Source organism: Citrus sinensis, chromosome 3, assembly GCF_022201045.2.
Source record: "Citrus sinensis cultivar Valencia sweet orange chromosome 3, DVS_A1.0, whole genome shotgun sequence".
Lineage (NCBI taxonomy): Eukaryota > Viridiplantae > Streptophyta > Magnoliopsida > Sapindales > Rutaceae > Citrus > Citrus sinensis.
The window spans coordinates 35,653,370-35,679,326 of record NC_068558.1 but is presented as its reverse complement, the minus strand read 5'-3'; the positions used below and the strand labels follow the sequence as shown (position 1 = coordinate 35,679,326).

At 34.3% G+C, this 25,957-nt stretch overlaps 2 protein-coding genes across 2 annotated transcripts; both read right to left on the bottom strand.

The window, feature by feature from the left end:
* Positions 1-2,989: 2,989 nt before the first annotated feature.
* Positions 2,990-4,807, bottom strand: LOC127900795 (leucine-rich repeat receptor-like serine/threonine/tyrosine-protein kinase SOBIR1). Its single transcript, XM_052436028.1, has 2 exons — positions 4,334-4,807; positions 2,990-4,086 (listed from the first exon to the last, which is right to left on the bottom strand). The coding sequence occupies exons 1-2, from the start codon at positions 4,805-4,807 to the stop codon at positions 3,076-3,078; spliced, it is 1,485 nt and encodes a 494-aa protein (XP_052291988.1). The 3' UTR covers positions 2,990-3,075.
* Positions 4,808-19,059: 14,252 nt separating this feature from the next.
* On the bottom strand, positions 19,060-21,646 carry LOC127900794 (leucine-rich repeat receptor-like serine/threonine/tyrosine-protein kinase SOBIR1). The gene is made up of 2 exons (XM_052436027.1): positions 21,251-21,646; positions 19,060-20,993 (listed from the first exon to the last, which is right to left on the bottom strand). The coding sequence occupies exons 1-2, from the start codon at positions 21,644-21,646 to the stop codon at positions 19,869-19,871; spliced, it is 1,521 nt and encodes a 506-aa protein (XP_052291987.1). The 3' UTR covers positions 19,060-19,868.
* Between the last annotated feature and the right edge of the window lie 4,311 nt (positions 21,647-25,957).

The following is a 25,957-nucleotide window of genomic DNA, read 5'->3' as shown; positions in this document are numbered from 1 at the left end:
CACTTACTTGGTTCAAATTTTTGGAAGCTTTTATAAATATTAACCGTTGAGAGGATAGAGCTCAAACCCTTATTTTTTGGAGAAAATTTGCGAGTTGACTCTGATCAAGTCAATTCTTCAGGTTGACTTAGATGAATATCTGCTCGTGGAATCCCTGCTTGCACCTTCCTCCGCAAGTTGTCTGTCCAAATCTTCATAACTTAAGAAAATCTTCTAGTGAGCACGAGCTAGACTTACTTCGAGGAGATTTCCTGCTGCTTTTCCTTGTTTAACACTGAGAGGAGCCCAGTTTTTTGTGGACGAAACATTTAATTGTGCTCCCTCTTTTCATTCACAAAACAAATAAATTATTATTGATTTATAGCATCATTAGATTGCTGATTTACAAAAAATTTAGAAACGCGGTATGAAAGGTTTACAAAAGGCGCCGGCTTACATGAGTTCCTGTTCAATATAATGCGAAGGTGTAGATTCTTTTCAATCTATATATTTGTATAATTTTCGATGAATCTGTAGATTCTTTTCCTTATATTTTGAAGGAAAGCGATATATTTTCCTAGGCCAATTATTAGCAGAGTAAATACTAAAGTACTTGTGGTTGGTTTGAAATTCCAACAACTAATAATTTGCACAATCAATTAAGTTTTACACAGATCATATATGAATATAGAATAACGCGTTAATGAGGATATCCTCATTTTAGCAAAATAGAAATGTTACTAATAGATTAAAAAAAAACACATATATATTCTCATTAAGGGCTTACAGATTCATCATGTACATATATAGATTCTCATTATTACCAAGTTATATGTATGTATGTATATATATAGTAAGGGATTTTAAAGTGCGGGAAAAGTTCAGGAAATCTTTAAAATGTGCAGTTAATGTGGACATACTTTTAAACTGTGCAGTTTAAAAGAGTTAGTTTTTTAATGAACTATAAAACAGTGTGGTTTAAGACAGTTAAAAACTAATTCTCTTAAATCTCACGGTTTTAAAGTGCATCTGCATGGAAAAAAATAAATGCGCCTGCACAAGAGAAGGACTATATATATATAGTATTTATGTAGAAGAAAAAAAGAGAACGTAGAAGAAAATGAGTTACACAATCCATTGTCCGTTAGTGTACGTATTTATGTTCAACAAGGAAAACTAAGAAAATTAGTTTTATTAGTGTAGTTATTACTAATTTTTTAATTTTTTTAAAATATCAAAGCCTACCTATCAACGAACAATTGTAAATAGTGCTAGTTTACTTTATTGAAAAAATTTATTGAGGTGAGTTATATACATTTGAGGTTCAAACCCATTCACATGAATAAAGTAGGAATTGAGCTACCATATATAAGACAATATATTAAAAAAATATATAAAATGCTAATAAAAATATGTAAAAAGTTTATGTTAAAATGTCTTTTGTATATAGTTTGTGTTAAAATGTCTTATACACACACAATCCTTCTCTAGTGTGGGCATCTTTTCTTTTTTTTTTCTTTTTAAACCATACATGTTTATAGTGCATTGAAGATTGACTCTATTAACCATACATTTAACAATGTATCTATATTAAAAAGAAAATGCGAGTGTCCACACCTCAATATAGTTTATCTGGTGGTGGGTTCATGCTGATCTATTATGTTTTTCTCTGTTTTTAATTAATCAAAGCTAATAAATTATTTTTGTATGACTTATGTTAGTAGTACTATATAATGATCCTGATAATAAAATCATATAATATGGTGGAATTTCATGGTTCATTGTGTGGCTTTTCCGAGAGTAAAGCACGCTACTGCATTTTTAATGCTATTGAGGACTTTCAAAAATTTGGTGTGGGACCAAATTTCTTTTTCTGAATATTTGAAAATGACTTCGGTTTTCCGTTTTCCCCCACTGAGCCTAGTTATTTTAGGCTGTCCCATAAGCCCAAAACAAGTTTGATTTGAACAGGGTGCTGGCACACCTCTACTTCATGCTTTTTTTTTTTTTTTGAAGAGAAGGGTAAATATTATTAATCACACTAGAGTTCCATTTTTTGGATAAAAAATATGGCAATACTTCTCCAACTAAATAAACGGAAAGGTTGCCACCCAAATTGCAGTCCGTTAAGCTACAGTATAGAAAAATATCTAGCTTTGGAGGGTTCTCTGTGTTTATTAGCCACTTTTGGTGAATTAGGTGTGTATGTCTACCAATAGAGTGCATTCGGTTTTCCAAGTCCGTCAAGGCATTAACACGTAAGTACGGAACCTCTCTTGCTGCCCATCTGCTATAGTTTTCTCCTGGCTATCATTTTACATTTCCTCTCTGTTGGGCTGTAGTCATGACTCTGTAGTGGGCTTTGCTGTGTTGAGCATGAAAGTGGGCTCGATGGCTTGGATGCATCCTCTAGTGGCAACATTCAAAACATCAGGTCCCACTCCCTTTGAGATAATTTTCTGCTTTCTAATTTCTAGCCCCAATTTTGGTATCTCTGATCTCACTTCTCACGAGCGAAAAACACTTTCCAACTTTTTAGCCTTTCATATTTGTGGTTTGATTTACTTTTTATGATGTGCGGGTTGAAAGGCCTTAAGTGTTCCCACTGGCCAGGCAATATTTTTTTTTTCATGATTCTGAAATTTTGAAATCTCTTTTGAACTGGTTTGTAAATAAAAAATGGAGGCACGATCAGAAGCGAAACGTGAAACACGGTTAGCTGCTTTTTAAAGGAACATTTTTTTTTCTCCTTAAAACGCACTTGCCTGCAACTTTCCCTTTTATCAGAATACGTTTTAGAATATGCTCGTGGAAGGGACTTAGTACCAATATTGAGTTGTTCTTGCTATTTTTCTTTTGCAAAATAAAAGGCTTCGCATGTTGCCAGAAACGTATGACTGCTGAAATATAGAAAATATGCCACATTTCAGAAATGGTCTCTACTTTGTATAATGATCTGAACCACTCTGTATCGATTAGATAAGTAAAAACTCACAGGGGATCGTAATTGTACAACTTAATTAGAGAGCATACATTGTTCATCACAAGTGACGTTGTTATGCTCTTGTACATTTTCAGAAAAATCCACTTCCTTAATTAGTGCTGAATCTGAGACAACATGCACCTAACATCCTTACTGTTAGGTCTCTTATTTGGATCATCCAAAGTGCAAAAACAAGCAATCTTCAAAACAAGAAGCATTTGCTCCTCATACCCATTGCCGAGGAGCTTCGAATTGATAGCCCGGTTAGGGTTCTCAGAAGTCATGACATTTCTCATCCATTGAACCAAACTCATCTCTTTGGTATGCTGGAAAAAATCATCGGAAGGAAATTTTCCTATCACTAAAACAGCTAGCAACACCCCAAAGCTGTATATATCACACGTGTCAGAGAGTGCTACCGTCTGGTGACACTCTGGGGCTATGTATCCCACCGTTCCCGCCAGACTCCAAGTTGTAGTTCGTGTATGACCATCAGGAATTCGCTTTGCAAGACCAAATTCAGAAATCCTGGCTTCCATATCATCGTCTATAAGCACGTTCGCTGGCTGAATATCTCTATGGATAATACGAGGCCTGTGGGACATATGCAGATATTCAAGCCCAGAAGCTATTCCTTGCGCAATCCTGTGTCTAGCTAGCCAATCTAATTCTCTTCTTCCTTGTGAGACGTCATATAGAATGTCTTGTAAACTTCCATTCCTCCTGAATTCGTATACAAGTAAATCGCAGTCACGCCGGACCATACGAGCCAGCAAAGGAACAATATTCCGATGCCTCACTTGACCTGCAGTGATAATCTCAGATCGAATTTGGATCATTTTATGGTGAAGTGGCTCACTATCTTTTTTAATCAACTCTGCTCCACTCTTTAGAGGTTGGATAATCTTCTTAATAGTAATCACCCTTCCACTGCTTCCTGGTAGCTCGGCTTTGTAAACTTCTCCATTCCAACATGATCTTATTTTCTCCAAAGAAGCAAAATAATCTTCTTTTTCCAAAAATGCCAAGTCTTCTTCCTTGATTAATGGGCTAAAGATTATAGGACGACGATCTCGACTTCCACCTCTTCCTGCCGCTAAGATTCGCTTCAAAACAAAAGAAAATATTTTGAATTAGCATTAGTATTTAGTCTTTATATTTGTAGTATGCGCGATTGAGTATCTCTTCTTTATCTTTTTCCCTACCATTTACATTGGTGAAAAATTGCTGAAGAGATCGAGATATTGATAAAAGCAGTGACAAATCAGTATCTATTGTCTTTATTTTTTTTTATTAAGTGAGTAAATTGATACCGTTTTATGTAAAAATTTTCTGTTTCAATATCAATACTTATAAGCTAGCTTCACTCACCGAAGTGGTTGTGAGAAATCTTTGCCCGACAATTGTAGACTTCCCACCGGAACTTTCTTTCAAACCTAGTACGTTTATTTGCCATGCAATATCTTGCAATCGAGCATTGACCTCCTTTACTTTAGACATCGCATCAGCATCTTGCAGCAACATCATCTGGAAAGCTTCCGTTTGGAACTCATCCAACAAGTAGTCAACATCATAAGCCAAGTGCTGAAGTTTGCCTAGCCATATCTTCACTGACTCCTCTTTCGTCTGCTTCTCTATGGCGTCATCTAGCACCTTATTAATCTTCACCATCATCGTCTCCCACCCAATCAGATCGGCCTGGATCTGCGCTTGTCGAGCAAAGTGCCCAAGCCAATCTTTAGTCAACTTCTGTAGTATGGTCTCAATAGATTCAGAATGAAAGTTAGAGACGGTTTCTCTTTTGCTGCCAAAACGAAAGGAATTACCAAGAGTGAACCTTGGCATTTTTTTTTCTCCGTCGATCGATCGGTCTGGTGGCTTCTTCTTCCTTATTTCATTGGAGGGAATTAACAAACAAGTAATTGTGATTGACTAAAATGCACTTGCTTAGATTTGATTGACTTAGGCGTGGGTATGTTGCGCAACCGTGCGCATGAAACGAAAGATTCGTTGTTTGGGTTTTACTAAGATATGTCTAACATGTCCTATTTGTATGCTTTTTGTTAGAGTTGAAAATGGCTATTAATAGCCAAGTTGAGTTTCAATAAAAAATTTCATTTAGTCCACTTTATTAAGCTCTTGTTACTACAGTCAATTGATTCTAACAAATTGGTATCAAACCTAGGCTAGTGACTTGTGAACACATGAGAGTTTGAACACATGAGAGTTTAAACACATGAGAGTTTGAGAGATGTCAAGTGCAAGCGAAGGTTCTTTCGTCCAACCAGCGATTCCACGTTTTGATGGTCATTACGACCATTGGAGTATGCTCATGGAGAACTTCTTAAGGTCCAAAGAATGCTGGAGTTTGGTTAAGACATGATATGAAGACTTGCAAGCAAGTGCAGCTATGACAGAAGTGCAACAGAAAAAAATCAAAGAGATGAAGATAAATAATATGAAGGTCAAGAATTACATGTTTCAGGCAATAGATAGAACAATTCTTGAGACTATCCTACAGAAGGACACATCGAAACAAATCTGGGATTCGATGAAAATGAAGTACGATGGGAATGCTAAAGTGAATCGTTTAGTCCTTTAAGCTATGAGGAGGGAATTCGAGACTCTCGAAATGAAGCCATGTGAAATATTACTGAATATTTTGGTAGAGTTATGATGGTAAGTAACAAAATGAGATTTCATAGGGAGGAAATGCGTGATGTTACCATTGTTGAGAAAATTCTTAGGTCCTTAAATTTAACTATATTGTTTGCTCTATCGAGTAATCTAAGGACACTAATACGCTCACCATAGATGAATTACAGAGTTCATTGATTGTGCATGAGTAGAAGTTTCACAAGAAAAATGAGGAGGAGCAAGTTTTAAAGGTGACCACAGATGAGAGAGTTGGAGCAAGAAGACGTGGCAGAAACAACTATAGAGGAAGGGGAAGAGGCAGAGGGCATCAAGCCTTCTATAAAGCCACAGTGGAATGCTATCACTATCATCAACTCGGCCATTACCGTTATAAATGTCCTACATGGGACAAAGAGGCTAATTATGTCGAATCGGATGAGCATGAGGAAATGTTGTTGATGGCTTACGTAGAAGAGCATGAAGAAAAGCGTGATGATGTATGGTTTCTAGAATCCAGCTGTCCAAATCATATGTCTGGAAATGCTCTCATGTTCAGTGAATTAGATGAAAGTTTCAAGCAGCAAGCAAAAATTGGGAATAACTCTAGATTGACAGTGAAAAGAAAAGGAAATGTCAGATTACAATTGAATGGCACTAATCATGTCATCACAAAAGTCTTCTACGTGCCAGAGTTGAAAAATAATCTTATCAGTATTAGACAGTGGCAGGAGAAAGGGCTAGCTATATCTAATTCATGGCGGAATGTGTAAGATCTACCATCTAGATAAAGGTTGAATCATTAAAGTTACTATGCCAACAAATAGAATGTTCATCTTGCAAGCCAATACACAAGAGAAGAAAGAGGCAAGTTTTCACGCAAGTGTACAAGATCTCTCTCACTTATGGCATCGCAGATATGTCATTTAGGCTATAAAGGTCTCAATACTTTGCAAACCAAGAATAAGGTACATGGGTTACCTCATCTTCCTCCTACTACATTAAATGGCAAGAAGAGGTATGCCTTATGCTTTATTGACTATTTTAGTAGAAAAGCATGGGTTTACTTTTTAGTTGAAAAATCAGAAGCTTTGAATTAATTTAAATGCTTTAAGAGACTTGTTAAGAATGAGACAAGCATGTATATCAAGTGTTTACGCACTGATAGAGGGGGTGAGTTCAACTCAGAAGAGTTCAATGAGTTTTGTAGATAGTATGGCATCAACAAGCAGTTTACAAATGCATATAACCCACAACAGAATTGTGTGGACGAGCGAAAGAACCGAGCAGTAATGAATATGGTTCGTTCAATGCTCTTAGAAAAGAAAATCCCTAAAACTCTCTAGCCTGAAGTAGTGAATTGGACTATAGACGTGTTAAACAGAAGTCTTATAATGGCGGTCAAGAATGTCGCTCCTAAAGAAGCATGGTCTGGTGTAAAACCTTTAATGGAACATTTTTTAGTCTTCGGGTGTGTGGCACATGTTCACATCCCAAATGTTATCAGAACTAAGTTAGATAACAAGAGTTTTGAATGTGTGCTTTTGGGATTTAATAAGGAGACAAAAAGCTATAGGCTATATGATCCCATGGCTAAAAAAGTGGTGCCTAGTAAAGACATAGTATTTGAGGAATATAGACAATATGAGTAGAACATTAGCTATAAGGAACAAGTGTTGGTAGATCTTGAGTGGGGTGATGACAAGAATAACATAGATGATGACATAAGGCAAAAGGTGATGAAAATCGTAAAATTACTAGTGAAGGCAATGAAGCTATGAGAGATGAAAATCATGCAACTGAGAATGTTGTACCTAATCCGGTGGATACAGAAGGGTCAGACAGGCTCCTATTTGGATGAAAGATTATAACAGCGGTAAGGGACTATTCGAGGAAGAAATTGAGCTAAATATAGCTTTTATTGCTTTTACATATCCTATCAACTATAAAGAGGTAGTGAAGAGCTCAAAATAGAGATCGGTAATGGATTCGAAGATTCACCCCATTGAAAAGAATCAGACATGGGAACTCATTGACTTGCCAATTGGTGGCAAAACCATTGGAGTAAAATAGATTTAAAAAGCGAAGTTGAACGAACTTGGAGAGGTATACAACTACAAGGCTTCGTTGGTAGCAAATAGTGTTAACATATATGTTTCCATAACGTTGATTAAGAATGATTAAGTTTTTAAAAGCTTAAATTATTTTTTATACATTTTAAATAAATCATTATTTTCATATTATAAATGGTTTTATTTTTAATGGAAAAATGATTTTATAAAATTTGTTATTTTTCAAATTTATAGTCTAATTGAAAGAGTTTTGAAAACTTTGAAATCAACAAGTATTACTTGGAATTCCGGAGAATGACTTATTTGAAAAGTTTCATATTTTTTGGGTGATATCATAATTTCAAAAAGAATTGGGAATAACAAGCATTATTTAGAAATTCTAAAATTGGACCTTTGTGCAAATTTTTATGACGTTTTGGGTCATATTATAATTCTATAAAGTTTTAGGTCAAAACTATAATTTTTTAAAAATACTTCACTGTAGCAGTCACTGTAGCAAGCGGATAACCGCATTTGACAAGCGGTAGACCGAATTTTGGGCAGTAGCTTACTAGAATGAAAGCGGCTATCTGGATTTCGAAAGCGGCATACCAGATATTCTAAAATTCAAATATTTGATGTAACGGTAATATAAAAGCAGCTAACCAGATTCCAAAAGCGGCAAGCCGGTTATCATAAAAAAACACATAACAACTAGTTTTTGCTCAAACTATATAAACTTAAATCCAATTCATTTTCAAGAAATTTAGCAAGCAAAAACAAAAAGCACACAACATATATTGAGCTTCTATTTTCATTAATCATCATATCTTGAATTATTATTGTGATATAATTTGTATAGTCACTCTAAAAGAGAGTTGTTGTAATTTTTATTTCTCATCAAATTGTGAGTGTACAAGTGTGAGAAACACTTGGAGTGAAGAGATTGAGGAAATAATCTCTTGTTGTAAAGGTTCATTGATACCTTGGAAGTCAATTGTAAGCATTTGAAGCTTTGGGAGGCTTGGATAGTGAAATCCTCAAACCGGTGTATTTGGAGGCGTGGACGTAGGCGGGGATTACCGAACCACATAAAAATTCTTGTGTTTGTTTTCTCTTCCCTTACTATTTTATTATTGAGCTTTATTGACTTTATTGTTTTTGATTTGATTAAGGTAATAGATTAAATTGTTGTGCAGTTTGCTTAAGTTAAATTTTAAAAACTCAATTCACCCCCCTCTTGGGTTGCCTAGTTAATATTTCAAATAAGTATTCTTAATAACAAGGGGTATACTTTACTGAAGTGTTTGCTCCAGTAGCTCGTATGGATACAGTGATGATGATAGTGGCACTTGTGGCGCACAAAGGTTGGAAGATTTACCAATTGGATGTAAAATCAACATTTCTCCATGGTGAACTCAGTGCAGACGTGTATGCAAAGCAACCAAAAGGTTATTAAAAAAAAAGAGTGAGCATAAGGTGTATAAGCTACATAAAGCTTTGTACGGTCTAAAACAAGCTCCACAAGTTTGATTTAGCTGTATTGAAGCTCATTTTGTTAGTGATCGCTTCTAGAAATGCCCGAATGAGTAGACTTTATTCACCAAGAGGAGCAGTGAAGGTAAAGTGTTGATAGTAAGTATTTATGTGGATGATCTTATTTACACTGGTGATGATGAGAATATGATGTTTGATTTTAAGAATTCTATGATGAAAGTTTTTGATATGACTGATTTGGGGAGGATGAGATTCTTCCTTGGCATTGAGGTGTTACAAAGGTCGGATGGCATTTTTATTTGTTAAAAGAGGTATGCCATTGAAGTGTTGAAACGTTTTGGGATGTTTGAAAGCAAGTCAGTAAACAGCCCAATTCTGCATGGTTTTAAAATGAGTAGAGATGATCATGGTGTCACAGTGAATGAGACTTATTTCAAACAAATGATGGGCAGTGTGATGTACCTCATAGGGACTCATCCAGATATAATGTTCAGTATCAGTTTGATCAGTAGGTACTTGGCTAAACCTACTGAGCTTCACTTACAAGCTGCCAAAAAGATTTTGTGATACTTAAAAGGCACATCAAACTATGGGATTTTGTATAAGAAGAGAGGGGAAGAAGAAGAGCTGCTTGCTTTCACGGATAGTGACTATGCAGGTGACATAGATGATCGTAAAAGCACATCTGGTTATGTGTTTCTTTTAAGCTCAGGTGCAATATCATGGCTGTCAAAAAAGCAACCCATAGTTACAATGTCAACCACTTAAGCAGAATTTATGGCTGCTACTGCGTGTGCCTGTAAGACAATATGGACGATTGGCCTGGTGATTTCTTCTTCGTTATTTAAGCGAAGGCCAACAAACAGGTAATTGTGATTGAGCCTCCAGTTCTCTTCACATCCCACGTGCTTTCCCTTTTTATCTTTTTTGCCGAACAACAACCATTGGACGTCGGATCAAAAGCAGAGCATCAAACGGCTAGAATTAAGAGTTAGGATTTTCGTAAATTTGTGGTGATTAGTACTAACTTAATCATTTGATTTTACACCCTCAGATTATAACTGTTTTTATCTGTATCAGTACTGTAAGTACGTGGTTTATTTATGGGAAAAGGACAAACACACCCCCAACGTTTAGGCAAAGGGACAAAAACTCCCCTAACGTTTCAAAAAAAAATATTTACACCCCAATTTATTATAATTTTATCATTATACCCTTTTAGCATATAAAAAATTATTAGATTATCCAATTTGTCTATATACTGTTAATAAAATTATAAATAGACAAGTTGGATATTATAAAAAAAATTATAAATATACCCTCACTAGGGGTGGGCATTTTACCCGATTGGACCCGACTCGATAAATTTCAAGTTCAGGTCGGGATTGAAACCCGATCGGATTGAAATTTACAAACCTAATCGGGTTGTGAGGGTACCTAAAAAAAAAAACCCCTAAGCTAACACTGCACACAGCACACAGCCACACACCCATACGCTGCAGCACAACACACACACACAAGTCACAAGCTGCACAGTACACAGCCACACACACATACACTGCTGCACACACACAACATAAGTCACAAGCTGCACACTTGCATAGCACACACACAGAACAGAACAGAAGTCACAAGCTGCACAGCACGTTCAGTGAACACACACGAGCTGCACAGCACACAGAAACGCTGCACAACACATACACATGCTGCACACAGTCACTCAACAATTCACTTGCAAACCTAACACACACACACACACTGTCAGCCACAACTTCACAAATCACAACTCACAAGTTCAAACAACTAAACAAACACAAACAACTGAACAAGGTAGCCGCAACCCGCAAGTCTGCAACCAGCCACCACAAGACGCGCTCTATTGCTGCCAACTGCTGAAATCACGATCTGTTGCTGCCAAGTGAAGTCGCGACCAGCCGTGAGCCGTGAGCCGTCCGCATCTCCGCGATCTGCTGCTGCCAACTCCCAAGTGAAGCCGCAATCTGCTGCCAAGTGAAATCCCGTCCATCCAGCCGTGAGTCGTGGCCACCGATCTGCTGCTTGAAGGCCGAATCCTCTCCACCCGAACCTGATTTTGAAGCTTTCCGGTTTCCACCTTCCACTTTCAAGTTTCAAGCTTCAACTTTTTTCAAGTTTCCCAAGTCCTACCCGTTTTAAATCAAACCCGAACACAACCCGAATTATTGAACCAACCCGAACTATGTTCGGGTCGGGTCAATAATTCGGGCTATGTTCGGATTGATTCTTGTCTAACCCGAAACCCGATCGGGTTGATCTGAACCCGACCCGAACTCGATTTTGCCCACCCCTAACCCTCACTGTCCAATTCCTCTATTCAAATTTTTATCAATAACCAATTTAAAAAAAAAAATCTATACACCTAAAAAAATTGTAAATAAATTATAATTTTATTTAAACTTTAAACTTGTATATTTAACAATTCTCCACATGTCAATCATTTAAACTTGTAACTAATTTTCTATGTTATTTATTAAACTTTAAACTTGTATATTTAACAATTCTCCACGTGTCAATCATTTAAACTGGTATATTTATAACCAATTTTCTATGTTATTTATTATGGTATTAATAACCAATTTTATTCTTAAAATTATAATTTATTCACAATTTTTTTTAAGTGTGTAGATGTCTTTTTTGAAAATTGGTTATTGATAAAATTTTAAATAGAAGAATGAGACAATGATGGTATATTTATAATTTTATTAACATTATATAGACAAATTGGATAATCTAATAATTTTTTTATATGCTAGAAAGGTATAATGGTAAAATTATAATAAATTGGAGTATAAATATCTTTTTTGAAACGTTAGGAGAGTTTTTATCCATTTGCCTAAACGTTGGGGGTGTGTTTATCATTTTTTCCTTTATTTAATCGTCACATGCTGCTTTCTCATTAATATTTTCAAGTTTAATAGTCGATATATTCGGATTTTTTGTATAAATTACAAAGGATAGGTGATATGTCCCAACCATCTCACCTTAATAAGAATTGCCTACACGAGATTCTTTCAGATAAGTGAGGCCATGTGCATGAAAATCCATTGGTGAAAGAGAAGAATAAAGTCATCATCTGGGATCAACACAGTTTTGTCTTTTTCGTTTTTTTCCTAAAAGGTTATTTTTCTATTTCTTCACTGTTTTATTTTTATAAAACAAATAATTAGCCAACTGTGAACTCATCGAAAGAAAAAAATTAATATTTAAATTCATTGAAGCAAAAATAATCAGCATTTAAATCTCATTGATTTTAACCAAACATTACTCGTTATTATTATTGGAGGTTGAACTCTGGCGGCGTTAGCAAAATGCGAGTTTGGGCTTGGGCTTGAAAAGAGAAAGCGGAAGGGTTAGATCAGATTTGGGCTAAGCTTGGACCTTTACTATTTTTTAAAATTATTATAAACTTAAAATGAATTGATAATCAACAAGTTTTTATAACCAATAATGAATTACATAAAATAAATATTTTAAAATAAAATAGTAAATTAAGAAAATAAAACAAATAAAAGTTTAGAGATTTATTTTTTTAATACTGGAATCTTTTGTTCAAGCAACCTCTTAATTAATCAATGCTTAAGAGAGAGTTTAATATTATAATTTTAGATTTTTTGAGTCATTATTGATTTATGAATTAGGAATTTGAGTTTTCTTTTTTCCCTTTTAAATTTTAATTTATTATTCTAATTTATAAATTTATTTATTTTTAAAATAGAGGGTTGGACTTGGCTTGAGCTTTTTTTTTTCTTAAGCCCTTGTCTAAGCCCTCATGTGGATGACTAGGCTAAAAGCCCGCAGCTTAAGGCGGTCGGGCTACGCTTGGGTTGGCCCGGGCATTTTTGCCTACCCTAGATCAATAAAGCTTTTGTCTGAGAGCGGTTTAAACTAGTCAAAATGATTGAAAATTACTCTTATGAGCTTATTATTATTGTATCAACTAGTGAAGCAATTCACTTGTGGATCCTTGACTTAAACTAACTTGCTTTAACTAATTAGAAAATCATATTTACATTGAGTCAAATCCTGACTTAACTTTTTAAAAAAAAAACCACCTGTGGCGGTTTGATCGAACTCTTACTTATTATATAAATCATATAATGAAGAAAATATAAGGAAGGGGACAAAAACCAAACTCTCCTAATAGAAGTAAGAGTACAAGCAATCTACCAAAAATTTCAAAAACAAGTGAATAAAGCGAAATCAGTGTCGAATGTGTGGGATCTTGAGAATATCCAAATGAAAAATAACAAATGAACTAAAAGGTCTTTTAAACGGAAAAAACGAAACAAAGGAGGGGGTGTGGGCGGGACTTAAAAGACTCCTGAAAAATAACCATGCTACAGCCACAACCCCGACAACTCCTAAAGCAACATTGTAGCCACATCCACCACAATTCACAAAGTTATAACTAGAAACCCACGATTACGGAAAAAAAACATCCCAAACTTTGGCTCCTCAATTCTTTATTTGCATATTTTCACTGTCATTGAATTCAATCTCCTCTAGTTCCTCAATATTTTCTTCAAAATCAGTCTCCTCTAATTCATCATATTCTTCAACTTCATCGACTTTGTCCTAAATTCTCTATTCCCACACCAAAATTATAAAAAGAAATTTCTTATAATATGTATCTCGATCTCATACTCTAGGCCTCAATCTCATCACCAGTAGCCCGGCCTCTTGCTCATAGGCCTCAGATCTTGGTCTTGGGCCTCAATCTCGTAGTACTAAACTCAGCCTCATACACTTGGAAGCACTATGCAACCTGAGTTCAACTATTTTTTCGGCCCTTATTGTAGCATGAGTTCACTTATGGTTTGTTCTTGTCATGGCCCAAGTTCAATTATTTTGGTCCTTACTGCGGCCTGAGTCTAGTTATCATGGCCGTTGTCGCGGTCTTATTTTATTGTCCATATTGCGACATCATCTCACTTTAATAGCCCTTGTTGCAACATTATCTTAATTTTATTACCCATATCGAAACATTATCTTACTTTAATGGCCCTTGGCGCGGCTTTATTTTAATTTTATGGCCCCTATCGTGACATTATCTTACTTTAATGGCCCTTGACGAGACATTATCTTAATTTCATGGCCTATATCATGACATTTTAGATCTCCTCATGTCATTCAAGTTATCCTCATGATATTTGAGATTTTCACGTGTCGTTTATATTGTCTTCATACTATTCAAGTTGTCCTCATGACATTCGAGATTTCTCATGTCATTTGTTTTCTTCTCACGTCATTGAAGATTTGCTCATGACACTCAAGATGTCCTCACAACATTCAATGAGTGATAATAAAATTTTTTTACATACTATAAACTATATCAATTTCTAGCATTCACTCGTAAACTCGTGAATATTATAAACTGAGGGCTCCTTTTATGCCCATATTTCTACCAAACTCAAGTCCGAGGACCCACATCCAATAATATGTCCTAATATAAATAGGATAAAGTAATACAAGTTCTAATTCTTGTCAAACTCGAATTTTACAAGATAATAGATAAGTTTTCCTAACTCAATTATACTTCTGATTATTTCTTTTATATAAGAAAGGTCACTACTTAAAGATATATAATACAACACGAAGAAATGCATGAGAAATAGGCATATTGGAGGAGGGGTGCATATCCTTCAAGGGTTTTCTTTTTCCTTCAAGGGTTTTCTCTTACTCTCTTTTCTTTCTTTTATTATTTATTCGTGCTGCTCTCAGTCTTTGACTTAAGCATTGATGCGTCTATGTTAGTAACACCCTTGGCAACCCTTGATGGGTTATTGTTTTGCGAAATTCTAACCACCGAACCCTTCACTCTCAACAATAACAATACCAAGGTCATCAAGCTCTTTCACAACCTGCTTCCAAATAATTTTTTTTTTTTAACTCTCATCGTTGAGCCCCACACATGCACACACGCTCACACACGCGCATGCATGCCCTCGCGCACACACGGACAGAGGCAAGGTTCTCAATAAAATCAAATGGGCACGGTGCACTGAAAAGGGACTGTGTAGGTGAAATAGTTGGTCAATGAAGATCAAAGGATGTACTCCATATAATTACAGTCCCACACCATTAATTATATTTTAACTGGCGGTGGGTTCATGTTGCTCTATTAAGTCGTTCTCTGCTCCTAATTCATGAAGCTCAACACATTTGCATGACTTATATCCTGATATTAAAATAATAAAATATGGTGGAATTTTGTGGTTCATTGTGTCGCTTTCTCAAGAGTAAAGCGCACCACTAAATTTTTAATGGTATTGAGGACTTTCAAGCAATTGGTATATATGGGATTTTTTTTAACTAAATATTTGAAAATGACTTCGGTTACCCCCCGAGCCTAGTTATTGAGGCTGCCATAAGGCTAGGGATGGCAACCAAACCCGGACCCGGATTGGACCCGGACTGAACCCGGAAAATCCGGTTTGAGTTCAACCCGCACTAGAGTAATTTTTATCCGGAATCCGGATGAGTTTTTGACAACCCGCATATTTTCGGGTCCGGATCCGGTTTCAGGTGAACCCGCAAATCCGGAACCCGGACCTGTATATTATTTATTTTAATATTAATTTTTTATCCACAAATCCCTAAATATAAATAGAAAAAAAAGCAAAAGTGAACCCTAGATCTAGATCTCTCAATCTCTCTCGTTCCTCTCTCGAAATTTCTCCTGAACTCTACTGTAAATATGTAATTTCTCCTCTCAATCTCTCAAGTCTCATCTGTAATATGTTCCTCTCTCAATCGCTCTCACCCGTGAGCCGTGACTCGTTCCTCAGTCCTCACTTAATCTCTCTCACTCTCTCTTCAACTCTCCTGTAATCTCACTCTGTCGCGGCCAGCAAAAGGGTTGAAATTCATCTCAGTCGCGGCTGGGTTCGTTTGTGGTTTCTTGGATCCATTTCTTCGTAAGCAATAAGTTGGTTCTTTGTTATTTATTTAATTCATCAAAAGTTTGCAACTTTTTTTGTTATTGATGCATTTAGGTACCTTTTTTGACTTGATTTGTATTAATTAATTATGTTTTAGTTTGTGGTTGTGGGGTTGTGTTAATAAAAAGGTGGTAATGGACTTGATTTGTATTAATTAATTATGTTTTTGTTCTGTGCCAGCTTCTTGCATGCTTTTTCCAATTAATCGGAGGGCCAGATAAAATCCAGTACCCTCTAATTCATGATTAATAATGTTCTTGTTAAGAATTCAAGGTTAATGTCCTGTAATTTACTTGATTAATAATGTCTCTTGAAATCTTATGAATTCTTGATTAATAATGTCCAGCAAATTTTGTTGAACCAAAGTGAAGTAACTTGGTTCTGGTAGTCTGGTTCTGGATGTGATATATGTTCTTTTTTTTGCCCTTTATCCAGCAAATTTTGTTGAACCAATTCTAGGAAGAATACTGTAATGTGTTTTATCGTAATGTGTTTTTTCATGTAATACATTAAAACATTAAAACATCCCCTGTTAAATTAAGCAATCGGGTCTCTCAAAAAAATAATAAATAAACCAATCAGGGTTCAAAACCCGGAATCCGGAAATCCGAATTTTTCCGGGTTGAACCCGGACCGGACCCGGATTAAAAAATCCGGGTTTAATGCGGTTCCGGTTATGAATATTTTGTATCCGGGTCCGGATCCGGAATAGCCAAACCCGGACCCAGACCCGGAAATTGCCATCTCTACATAAGACACTATCAGTTGTTACAATATTTATTAATTTAGCCATTTTTTAGTGAAGAAGAGAGAATAATATGATAAACAAAATTGAGTTGCGTTAATGTTAAAATACATATCTTTTTTTTTAAAAAGAAAAAATATTGAAGTTTGTAGAGACTATACTTATTTTTTTAATTATATAATTTTAAAAATTTTGTTTAACCGATAGAAAGCAGGTAAAATAAATTTTAAATAATTAAAATCAAAACATTATCATAACTGACTACTAATTATGTGAATTGTTGGTTAAAATCAAAACATTATCATAATAACATTAACTAACTACTAATTTTTCCAAGCCTAATTATTGCAGATAAATCGTAAATTGCTTGTCGTTTGTTTAAAATCCCAACAACTAATAATTTGCACAATCAGCTAAGTTTTACACAAATTGACTCTTTATATATATATATATCCGCATCTAAAAGTAAAAATTTGTGCAAGGGATCACGGATCCATTTCGTAAGTATTTATTTATTCTCGTTATTACTTAAGTCAAGGTTCAGATAAGGGAAGTAGAGGAAAATCAGACGCACAAAGGTAAATAAAGAGATTGAAAGCCATAAAAATGTAAAATAAGTAAAAAATTCAAATAGCCATAAAAGAAAGAGAGTTACAATTTGTTCTCCATTAATTACTGTATCTACTTTGTGCTAGACATTCTACCATACCATACAAGTCTCAATTTGAATTTTAAGTGATGTAGTATTTATGTATTAGATGGTGGTTAAGTAATTTTATAAGTTATGAAATAATCATTCGATAAATAAATGACACATAATAATAGGATTCAAACTGAAACTCAAATGTTAGAATTTCTAATATTATTGTATCAATAAGATAAAAAAAAAGGGCAAACTAGTTGATTAATCTAGCTAGTTTTTACTCAATTTTTTTTTTATCTTTTTTAAATATCAAAGCCTATCAACAACATTACAAATGGTGCTAGCTAATTTTACGGTAAAACTTGTTGAAGTAAGATTATATGTTTGAGGTTCAAATCTGTTTACATATGAGTCTACAAGAAATCGAGTTATCGTACGTAAGGCAATACATTAAAAAAAATATATAAAACTGGTGTCAGGTGGTGGGTTCATGCTGTTCTATTATGTTGTTCTCTATTTCTAATTAATCAAGCAAAACGCATATTTGTAGTACTATAATGATCCTGATTTTAAAATCATTAAATATGGTGGAGTTTTATGGTTCATTTGTGCCGCTTTCTCAAGAGTAAAGCGCACCACTAAATTTTTACTGCTATTGAGGACTTCCAAACAATTAGTGTATGCGGGAATATTTTTACTTTTTTCTAAATATTTAGTCGTAACATTTATTAATTTAACAATTTTTTTTGGGTGAAGAAAAAAGAATAAGATGATAATAAAATTGAGTTGTGTTAATGTTAAAATAAATATTAAAAAAAAGTTATACCTTTTTTTATTATATAATCTTAAAAAATGTGTTTAATCGGTACAATAACAGGTAAAACAGATTCTAAATAATTAAAATCACAACATTATCATAACAAATACTAATTATGTGAACAGTTAATTAAATTTTATGTCACTATTAATACTGTAATATAAATAAATTATAACATCATATAATGAGATTTGGATTGAATGCTGAGGTGATTTTTTTGGTAATCTTTTAGAAAGATAAAATTAGTAATTATTAGATAAGAATATAAAACTCCTAAAATCATTTATAAGTACCACACTGCCTTTGAGATACTTTACTGCTTTTCAGTTTCTAGCCCCATTTCCTCTTCGCTGAGAATTTGAGCCTTTCATAATTGTCCTTTGATTTACCTTTATAGTGTGCGGGTTGAGGCGGCTTAAGTGTTCCCACTGATAATCTATATATATATATATATATATATTTTCCTATGATTCTGAAATTTAAAGACATCTTGGACTAGCTAGCTGGTAAATAAATTTAAAAGATCAAAAGCGAACATGATTAGCTGCTGCTGAAGGAGCCTTTTTTGAGTTTTTTCTTAACCTACATAAAGGAAAAGATATGAGTAGCTCTAACTAACTTTTAGAATCAAATTGAACAGAAATAAAAATTTGATTTTTTTGAGTGACCCGATTGTGCGATTTCTTTTCATCAGAATGAATCCGCCATTAAACCTAATGAGTTAAAAATATAAAGTAAATAAAATAAAGTCAAAAAGAAATAAAAAAGAAAAAAGTAAAGCAAAGGTTATTTAAAGTATTAAAGTAAAGAAAAAAGTATTATAAGGTGGTCACTCTTTAGTCGAAAATGTATTTGATACAATAAAAAAGAAAAAATTAAAATACAAAATCGAAGCGATTCCTCAAAGTTACATGGCTAAAATGCACTTGCTTGGAACTTTTCTCTTTCTCTTTTTTTTTTTTTTGGAAAGATTCCCTCAATGTGTGTTAGCATATGCTTATAGAACGAACTACCAACATCGAGCTGTTCTTGCTATTTTTCTTATGCAAAATAAAAGGCTTGATATGTTGCCAGAAACATACGACTGCTGAAATATAGCAAGTATGCCACATTTCAGAAATGGTTTCTCTTTTGTATAATGACCCGAACCGCTCTGTATCGATTAGACAAGTGAAAACTCAGAGGGGATCGTAATTGTACAACTTAATTAAAGAGCATAAATTGTTCATCACAAGTGACGTTGTTATGCTCTTGTACATTTTCAAAAAATCCACATCCTTAATTAGTGCTGAATCTGAGACAACATGCACCTAACATCCCTGCTGTTAGGTCTCTGCTTTGGATCATCCATAGTGCAAAAGTTAGCAATCTTCAAAACAAGAAGCATTTGCTCCTCATACCCATTGCCGAGGAGCTTCGAATCGATAGCCCGGTTAGGATTCGCAGAATTCATGACATTTCTCCTCCATTTAACGAAACTCATCTCTTCTGTATGTTGGAAAAAATCATCGGATGGAAATTTTCCCATCACTAAAACAGCTAGCAACACCCCAAAGCTGTATAGATTTCTTGTTGGATGAGTTCATCATAATCATCACTGTCAAAATCCATTCTCTTATGCATTTTCAAAAAATCCACATCCTTAATTAATTCTGTATCTGACAACATGGACCTAACATCCTTACTGTTAGGTCTCTCATCTGGATCTTCCAAAGTGCAAAAGCAAGCGAGCTTCAAAACAAGAAGCATTTGCTCCTCATACCCATTGCCGAGTAGCTTTGAATCGATAGCCCTGTTAGGATTCTCAGAAGTCATGACATTTCTCATCCATTGAACCAAACTCATCTCTTCTGTATGTTGGAAAAAATCATCGGATGGAAATTTTCCCATCACTAAAACAGCTAGCAACACCCCAAAGCTGTATATGTCACTCTTGTCAGAGAATGTTAGGGTCTGGGGACACTCTGGGGCCATGTATCCCACCGTTCCCACCAGACTCGAAGTGCTGATTCGTGTATGACCATCAGGAATTTGCTTTGCAAGACCAAATTCAGAAATCCTGGCTTCCATATCATCGTCTATAAGTACGTTCGCTGGCCTGATATCTCTATGGATAATACGAGGCATATGGGACATATGCAGAAACTCAAGCCCAGAAGCTATTCCTCGCGCAATCCTGTGTCTAGCTAGCCACTCTAATTGTCTTCTTCCTTGTGAGACATCATTTAGAATGTCATGTAAACTTCCATTCTTTGTGAATTCGTAGACAAGTAAATGGCAGTCAGGCCGGACCACATGAGCCAGCAAAGGAACAATATTCCTATGCCTAAGACCTGCATTCATAATCTCAGATCGAATTTGGCTCATTTTTTGGGGCAGTGGTACACTATCTTGTTTAATCAACTCTACTCCACTCTTTGCAGGTTGAATAACCTTCTTAATAGTAATCATCATTCCATTGCTTCCTGGTAGCTCGGCTTTGTAAACTTCTCTATCCGAACATGATCTTATTTTCTCCAAAGAAGCAAAACAATCTTCTTTTTCCAAAAAAGCCAAGTCATCCCCTACCTTGATTAAAGGACTAAAGATTGCAGGACCACGATCTCGACTTCCACCTCTTACTGCCGCTAAGATTAGCTTCAAAAGAAAAGAAAATATTTTGAATTAGCATTAGTATTTAGTCTTTATATTTGTAGCATGCGCCATTCGGTATCCCTTCTTTATCTTTTTCCCTACCCTTTACATTGGTGAAAAATTGCTAAATAGATCGAGATATTGATAAAAACAGTGACAAATCAGTATCTAATGTCTTTATTTTTTAATTAAGTGAGTAAATTGATACCGATTTATCACTGTTTCCGTCAGTTTTATGTAAAAATTTTCTGTTTGAATATCAATACTTATAAGCCAGCTTCACTCACTGAAGGGGTTGTGAGAAATCTTTGCCTGACATTTCTAGACTTCCCACCGGAACTTTCTTTCAAACCTAGTACGTTCATTTGCCATGCAATATCTTGCAATCGAGCATTGACCTCCTTTACTTTAGACATCGCATCAGCATCTTCCAGCAACATCATCTGGAAAGCTTCCGTTTGGAACTCATCCAACAAGTAGTCAACATCGCAAGCCAAGTGCTGAAGTTTGCCTAGCCATATCTTCACTGACTCCTCCTTCGTCTGCTTCTCGATGGCATCATCTAGCACCTTATTAATCTTCACCATCATCTTCTTCCACCCAATCAGATCGGCCTGGATCTGCGCATCTCGAGCAAACTGCTCAAGCCAATCTTTAGTCAACTTTTTTAGTATCGTCTCCATATTTTCGGAATGAAAGTTACAGACGGTTTCCCTTTTGCTGCCAAAACGAAAGGAATTTCCGAGAGTGAACTTTGGCATCTTTTTCTTGGTCGATCGATCCGTGTGGTGGCTGCTTCTTCCTTATTTAAATGCAGGGAATTAACAAACAAGTAATTGTGATTGACTAAAATACACTTGCCTGGAACTCTTTAAAATTTTATAGACTCTCTCAATTATGTGTTAGAAAATGCTTATAGAAGGAACTGCCAATATTTGAGCTGTTATTCCTATTTTTCTTATACAAAATGAAAGGATGGATATGTTGACAGAAACACATGAATGCTAATATAGAAAATATGCAACATTAACAAAGAGGAGAAGACTTGACTGACTTACATACATGTGTGGGTATGTTACGCGAAAGGCGCACGGAAGTCCACACGAACTCAACACGTGGGACCAACACGGTTATGTCATTTTTTTTTATTTTTTTTTTAATAAAACAAATGTTTTAGTGCCTGTTTGGTATGACTTATTTAAGAGCCATAAGTGCTTATTTAATTGTATAAGTACTTTTTAAAATTTTTTATAGTGTTTGGTTATTTTTTTAGTAGAGTTTTTTTAGCTTAAATAAGCTAATTTACCTCTACTAGTAAAAACCCAAAATTTGAGCTTTTGAGAGTAGAGGTTATAGAGTTTTTCTAAAAATATATAATATAAAAAATATCATATAATTTAATGGTTCAAAAGTACTTTTTTTATTGACAACTAAATACCCAATGACTTTTTGTTCAAAAGCACTATTGGTATAAGCTCTACTGTTATAAGCTCTATTTAATAAGCTGTACCAAACCGAGCCTTAGTTAAGTTGAGCCGGCCGCCGGTGGAACTGCAATTTATTGAGTTTGAATTGACTTGGTGTAAGCAATTTCTGCCAAGCTGGAGTACTGAAGCTTCGGTGTGGGTTCAACTGTTCAAGCAAAAATCTACTTGACATTACTTTCACATCCAATAAAAGGCATTCTGGAAATTCTACTAGTATTTAGAATCAGCGGATCTACAGAAATTTTGTTCAAAGGTCCTCAAGCTTTTGGGGAATTGCATTGCGCTAGTAGCAGGTACACAGATGAATATACCCCTAAGAGAAAAGGGTGGGGCATTTAGACCCACTAAATTATCTACCAAATTTAATTTTTTTATTTATTAAAATATTTTTCAAAATTATTATTATATTATAGATACAGAAATGTGGACGAATCTATGGTGCCCGAGGCCATGGTACCCTTAATTTTTAGTAAATTACTTTAGATCCCTCTTATTTGTTGAAAAGTAAAACAAAAAAATAGAAGCTTTAAGATTTTAACACATAAGTCCAATATGTTTCTAATATTTACATTTAGAGTATATTTCTATTATTTATACTTGAATACTAAACTATAGTTAATTATTTTGAATTTTTTACATTGTTATTTAGTCATATTATTATTAAGAAGTTAAATTTTAATTATATATTTAAATTATTTATTATTGATTGAATAGATTTTATGTTGTTTTCAAAAAAAATAAAAAAGATTATATGTATTAAAAGGTTTTGCAAATTATTGTCCTTATACTATCATTAATTTTTAATAATAAAATTAAATCAATTGATAAAAATATAAAAATTTAAAATAATGTGTCAAATCATTGACTATTTTGCTTTTTAAAAAAACTATAAGGACATCAATGTTAAAAATCAAAGAAAACACATTCATTCCATTGAAGCAAGATCCCTGTTAGATCTAACGGCCAACTCACATATGAACAAAATAGGAGCACCATGCACTAGGTGCACGGTAGTTGGACCCCTAGAATCTAGATAAATGAGTTCTATTTTATTCTTTGAACTCATTCAATTTTAATTTATATCCTTTAAATTGTAAATTGATATTCTTTATTCAAATTAATCTTACGGGTCTGGCTATGTTGCAAAAGTGATATCATACCACCCCATTAAAATTTTTTGCCTCCATTCTCCACCCCATTCCCCAATAAATTTAGTGGGTTGGGGATGGGGAATCCCCACGTGGGGAATGATTCCCCCATCCCCACCTCCACCTCATTCCCCATTTACTTATTTTATACTAGATATAAAAATATGATTTCAGTAAATTAAAAATTAGAGACTTAAAATAAAATTATCACCATATTATAAAAGTATTTAATTTTTTTTAAAAAATCTTTGAAAATTTGAAACAATATATTAAAATCATATTAAAAGTGAAAAATATTTAAAGAACTCAGCACCTTAAAAGAAAAAAGAAAATATAATAATGTTTTAAAGTTGAAAAATATTGTAGGGTTTTGTTTTATTCATATTCTATTTATATTACATAAAAATTAAAAAAAATTATTAATTGACATTATAGTTGATAAAATAAAAATTATTAAATAAGAATTAAAAACATATTTATATATAGTGGGGATTGGGGTGGGGTGGGGTGGGGTGGGGGTGGCGACTGTGACTTTACTCATCGCCACCTATAAGTCGACCACAGAGATTCCCATTATTGGCCATCGCGTCCAATAGGAAAAGACGAAGCTCCTTCGACGCTCTCATTTGTCAGTTTTGCATTTGGGTTTAATGGGTTTGAATATTTGAATGAACAGAAGTAATTTTTATGAAAGAGAGGGAGAGCGGAATTCTGAGAAGGTGGTAAACCATGGAAGGTTTAATATTCATTTCTTAAATCTTAAATTATTGTGGATATGTGGGCGTTTATCAAGTAAATTTTATTGCAATGAATTTATGAATATTTTTACTTGGGATTTGTCTGAGTGGGGGATTTATCTTTGTTTTTCTTTCTGTGGATCATTGGAGTTGGTGTGCTAGGTATTATGAAAGAAAAATGCTAAAGAGAGAGAATGACGAGAGAAAGTGTATTGAAAAGAAAGAGAGAGAAAGTGGACTGGGAAGGGAGAGAAAGTAAAATTCTCTCATTTTCTCTCGTTTTTCTCTCGTTATGAAATTGTAAAATTTGCACCGCCCTCACGTGAATGCTATGACATGTTTGTAAATTTGAATGAAGACTGAGAAAATCCATTTGCTTATTGTCGTGTAGCTTTGAAATTTGTAAGTTATTTTTTAGTGGATTTGCAACACGGTTTGTGTGCGTGTTAGCTTTGGTTGTCAAGGGTGAAATGGTGCTAGAGATAAATTGCATTTGAAATCATTAAAGCAGTTTGAGCACTATATATATATATATATATGATAAATGCATAATTATTATATAATATTATTTTACCATCTAATTGATGAATGATACATCAATTAACTCTAGTAGATATTAGGATCCCTAAAATTAAATATTTATTAAATTATTATAAAGATTTTGAATTATAGTATAAAAAAATAAAAAAAATACTATATTTGAAATCAATATTGTTGATGTTGAAATATGATCATGTTAAGCAATAACTAGATGCCAACACTTAAAATTTATCATGGTGGGACAAATGATCTTGACCATAAACTTCTGACTCACTAGAGCAAACACAGGCGATCACAAGTACTTCCCATAAAAATATCTACGTTCGCAATAAACGATTAGGAGAAAGCTGGGAATTTTTTTCCGCGTTAAATCTTTCGATGCTCAAGTAAGTTGTTTGGGTTTAATGGATTAACGTGTATTAAGTTATTGAGCCTTGATTATAACTAGTTTAATTGAAAGGCTTTAAAAATGAAAAGAACAAAGAAAGAATGAACTCCTAATGCTATTTTCTCAAAGAGAGTTTTGAGGTAGCAAGAGAAAAGATCACTTACTCGGGTCAAATCCTCGAGGGGCTTAGGAATCAATCTCTCATTCTCCATTTCCAAATTTGGGTGGGCCAACGATTCTGATTCCAATTCATGCCTTTAAAATATTTTTGTCCGACTTACGTTGCAGTACTATATAATGATCATGGTATTAAAATGATAGAGTATAGTGGAGTTTCATGGTTCATTGTGTGGCTTTTTTCTGAGTAAAGCACACTATTACATTTTTAATGCTGGTGAGGACTTTCAAATATTTGATATGGGACTACTAGAATTATAAAAAAGAATCCAAATTGATTTTTTTTATTGTAAATATTTTTAGAGTTTTGATTGTAATAAATCAATATATTAAAAAAAAAAAAGAAATTGGTATGGACCAACTTTCTTTTTCTATGTATTTAAAAATGACGTCAACTTTTCATTTTCCTCACTAAGCCATAAGCCCATAAGCCCATAGTATGTTTGATTTGAACATGGTGCTGCTAGACCTCTACTTTCTTTTTCTTTTTTTTTTTTGAAGAGGAGGACAAATATTA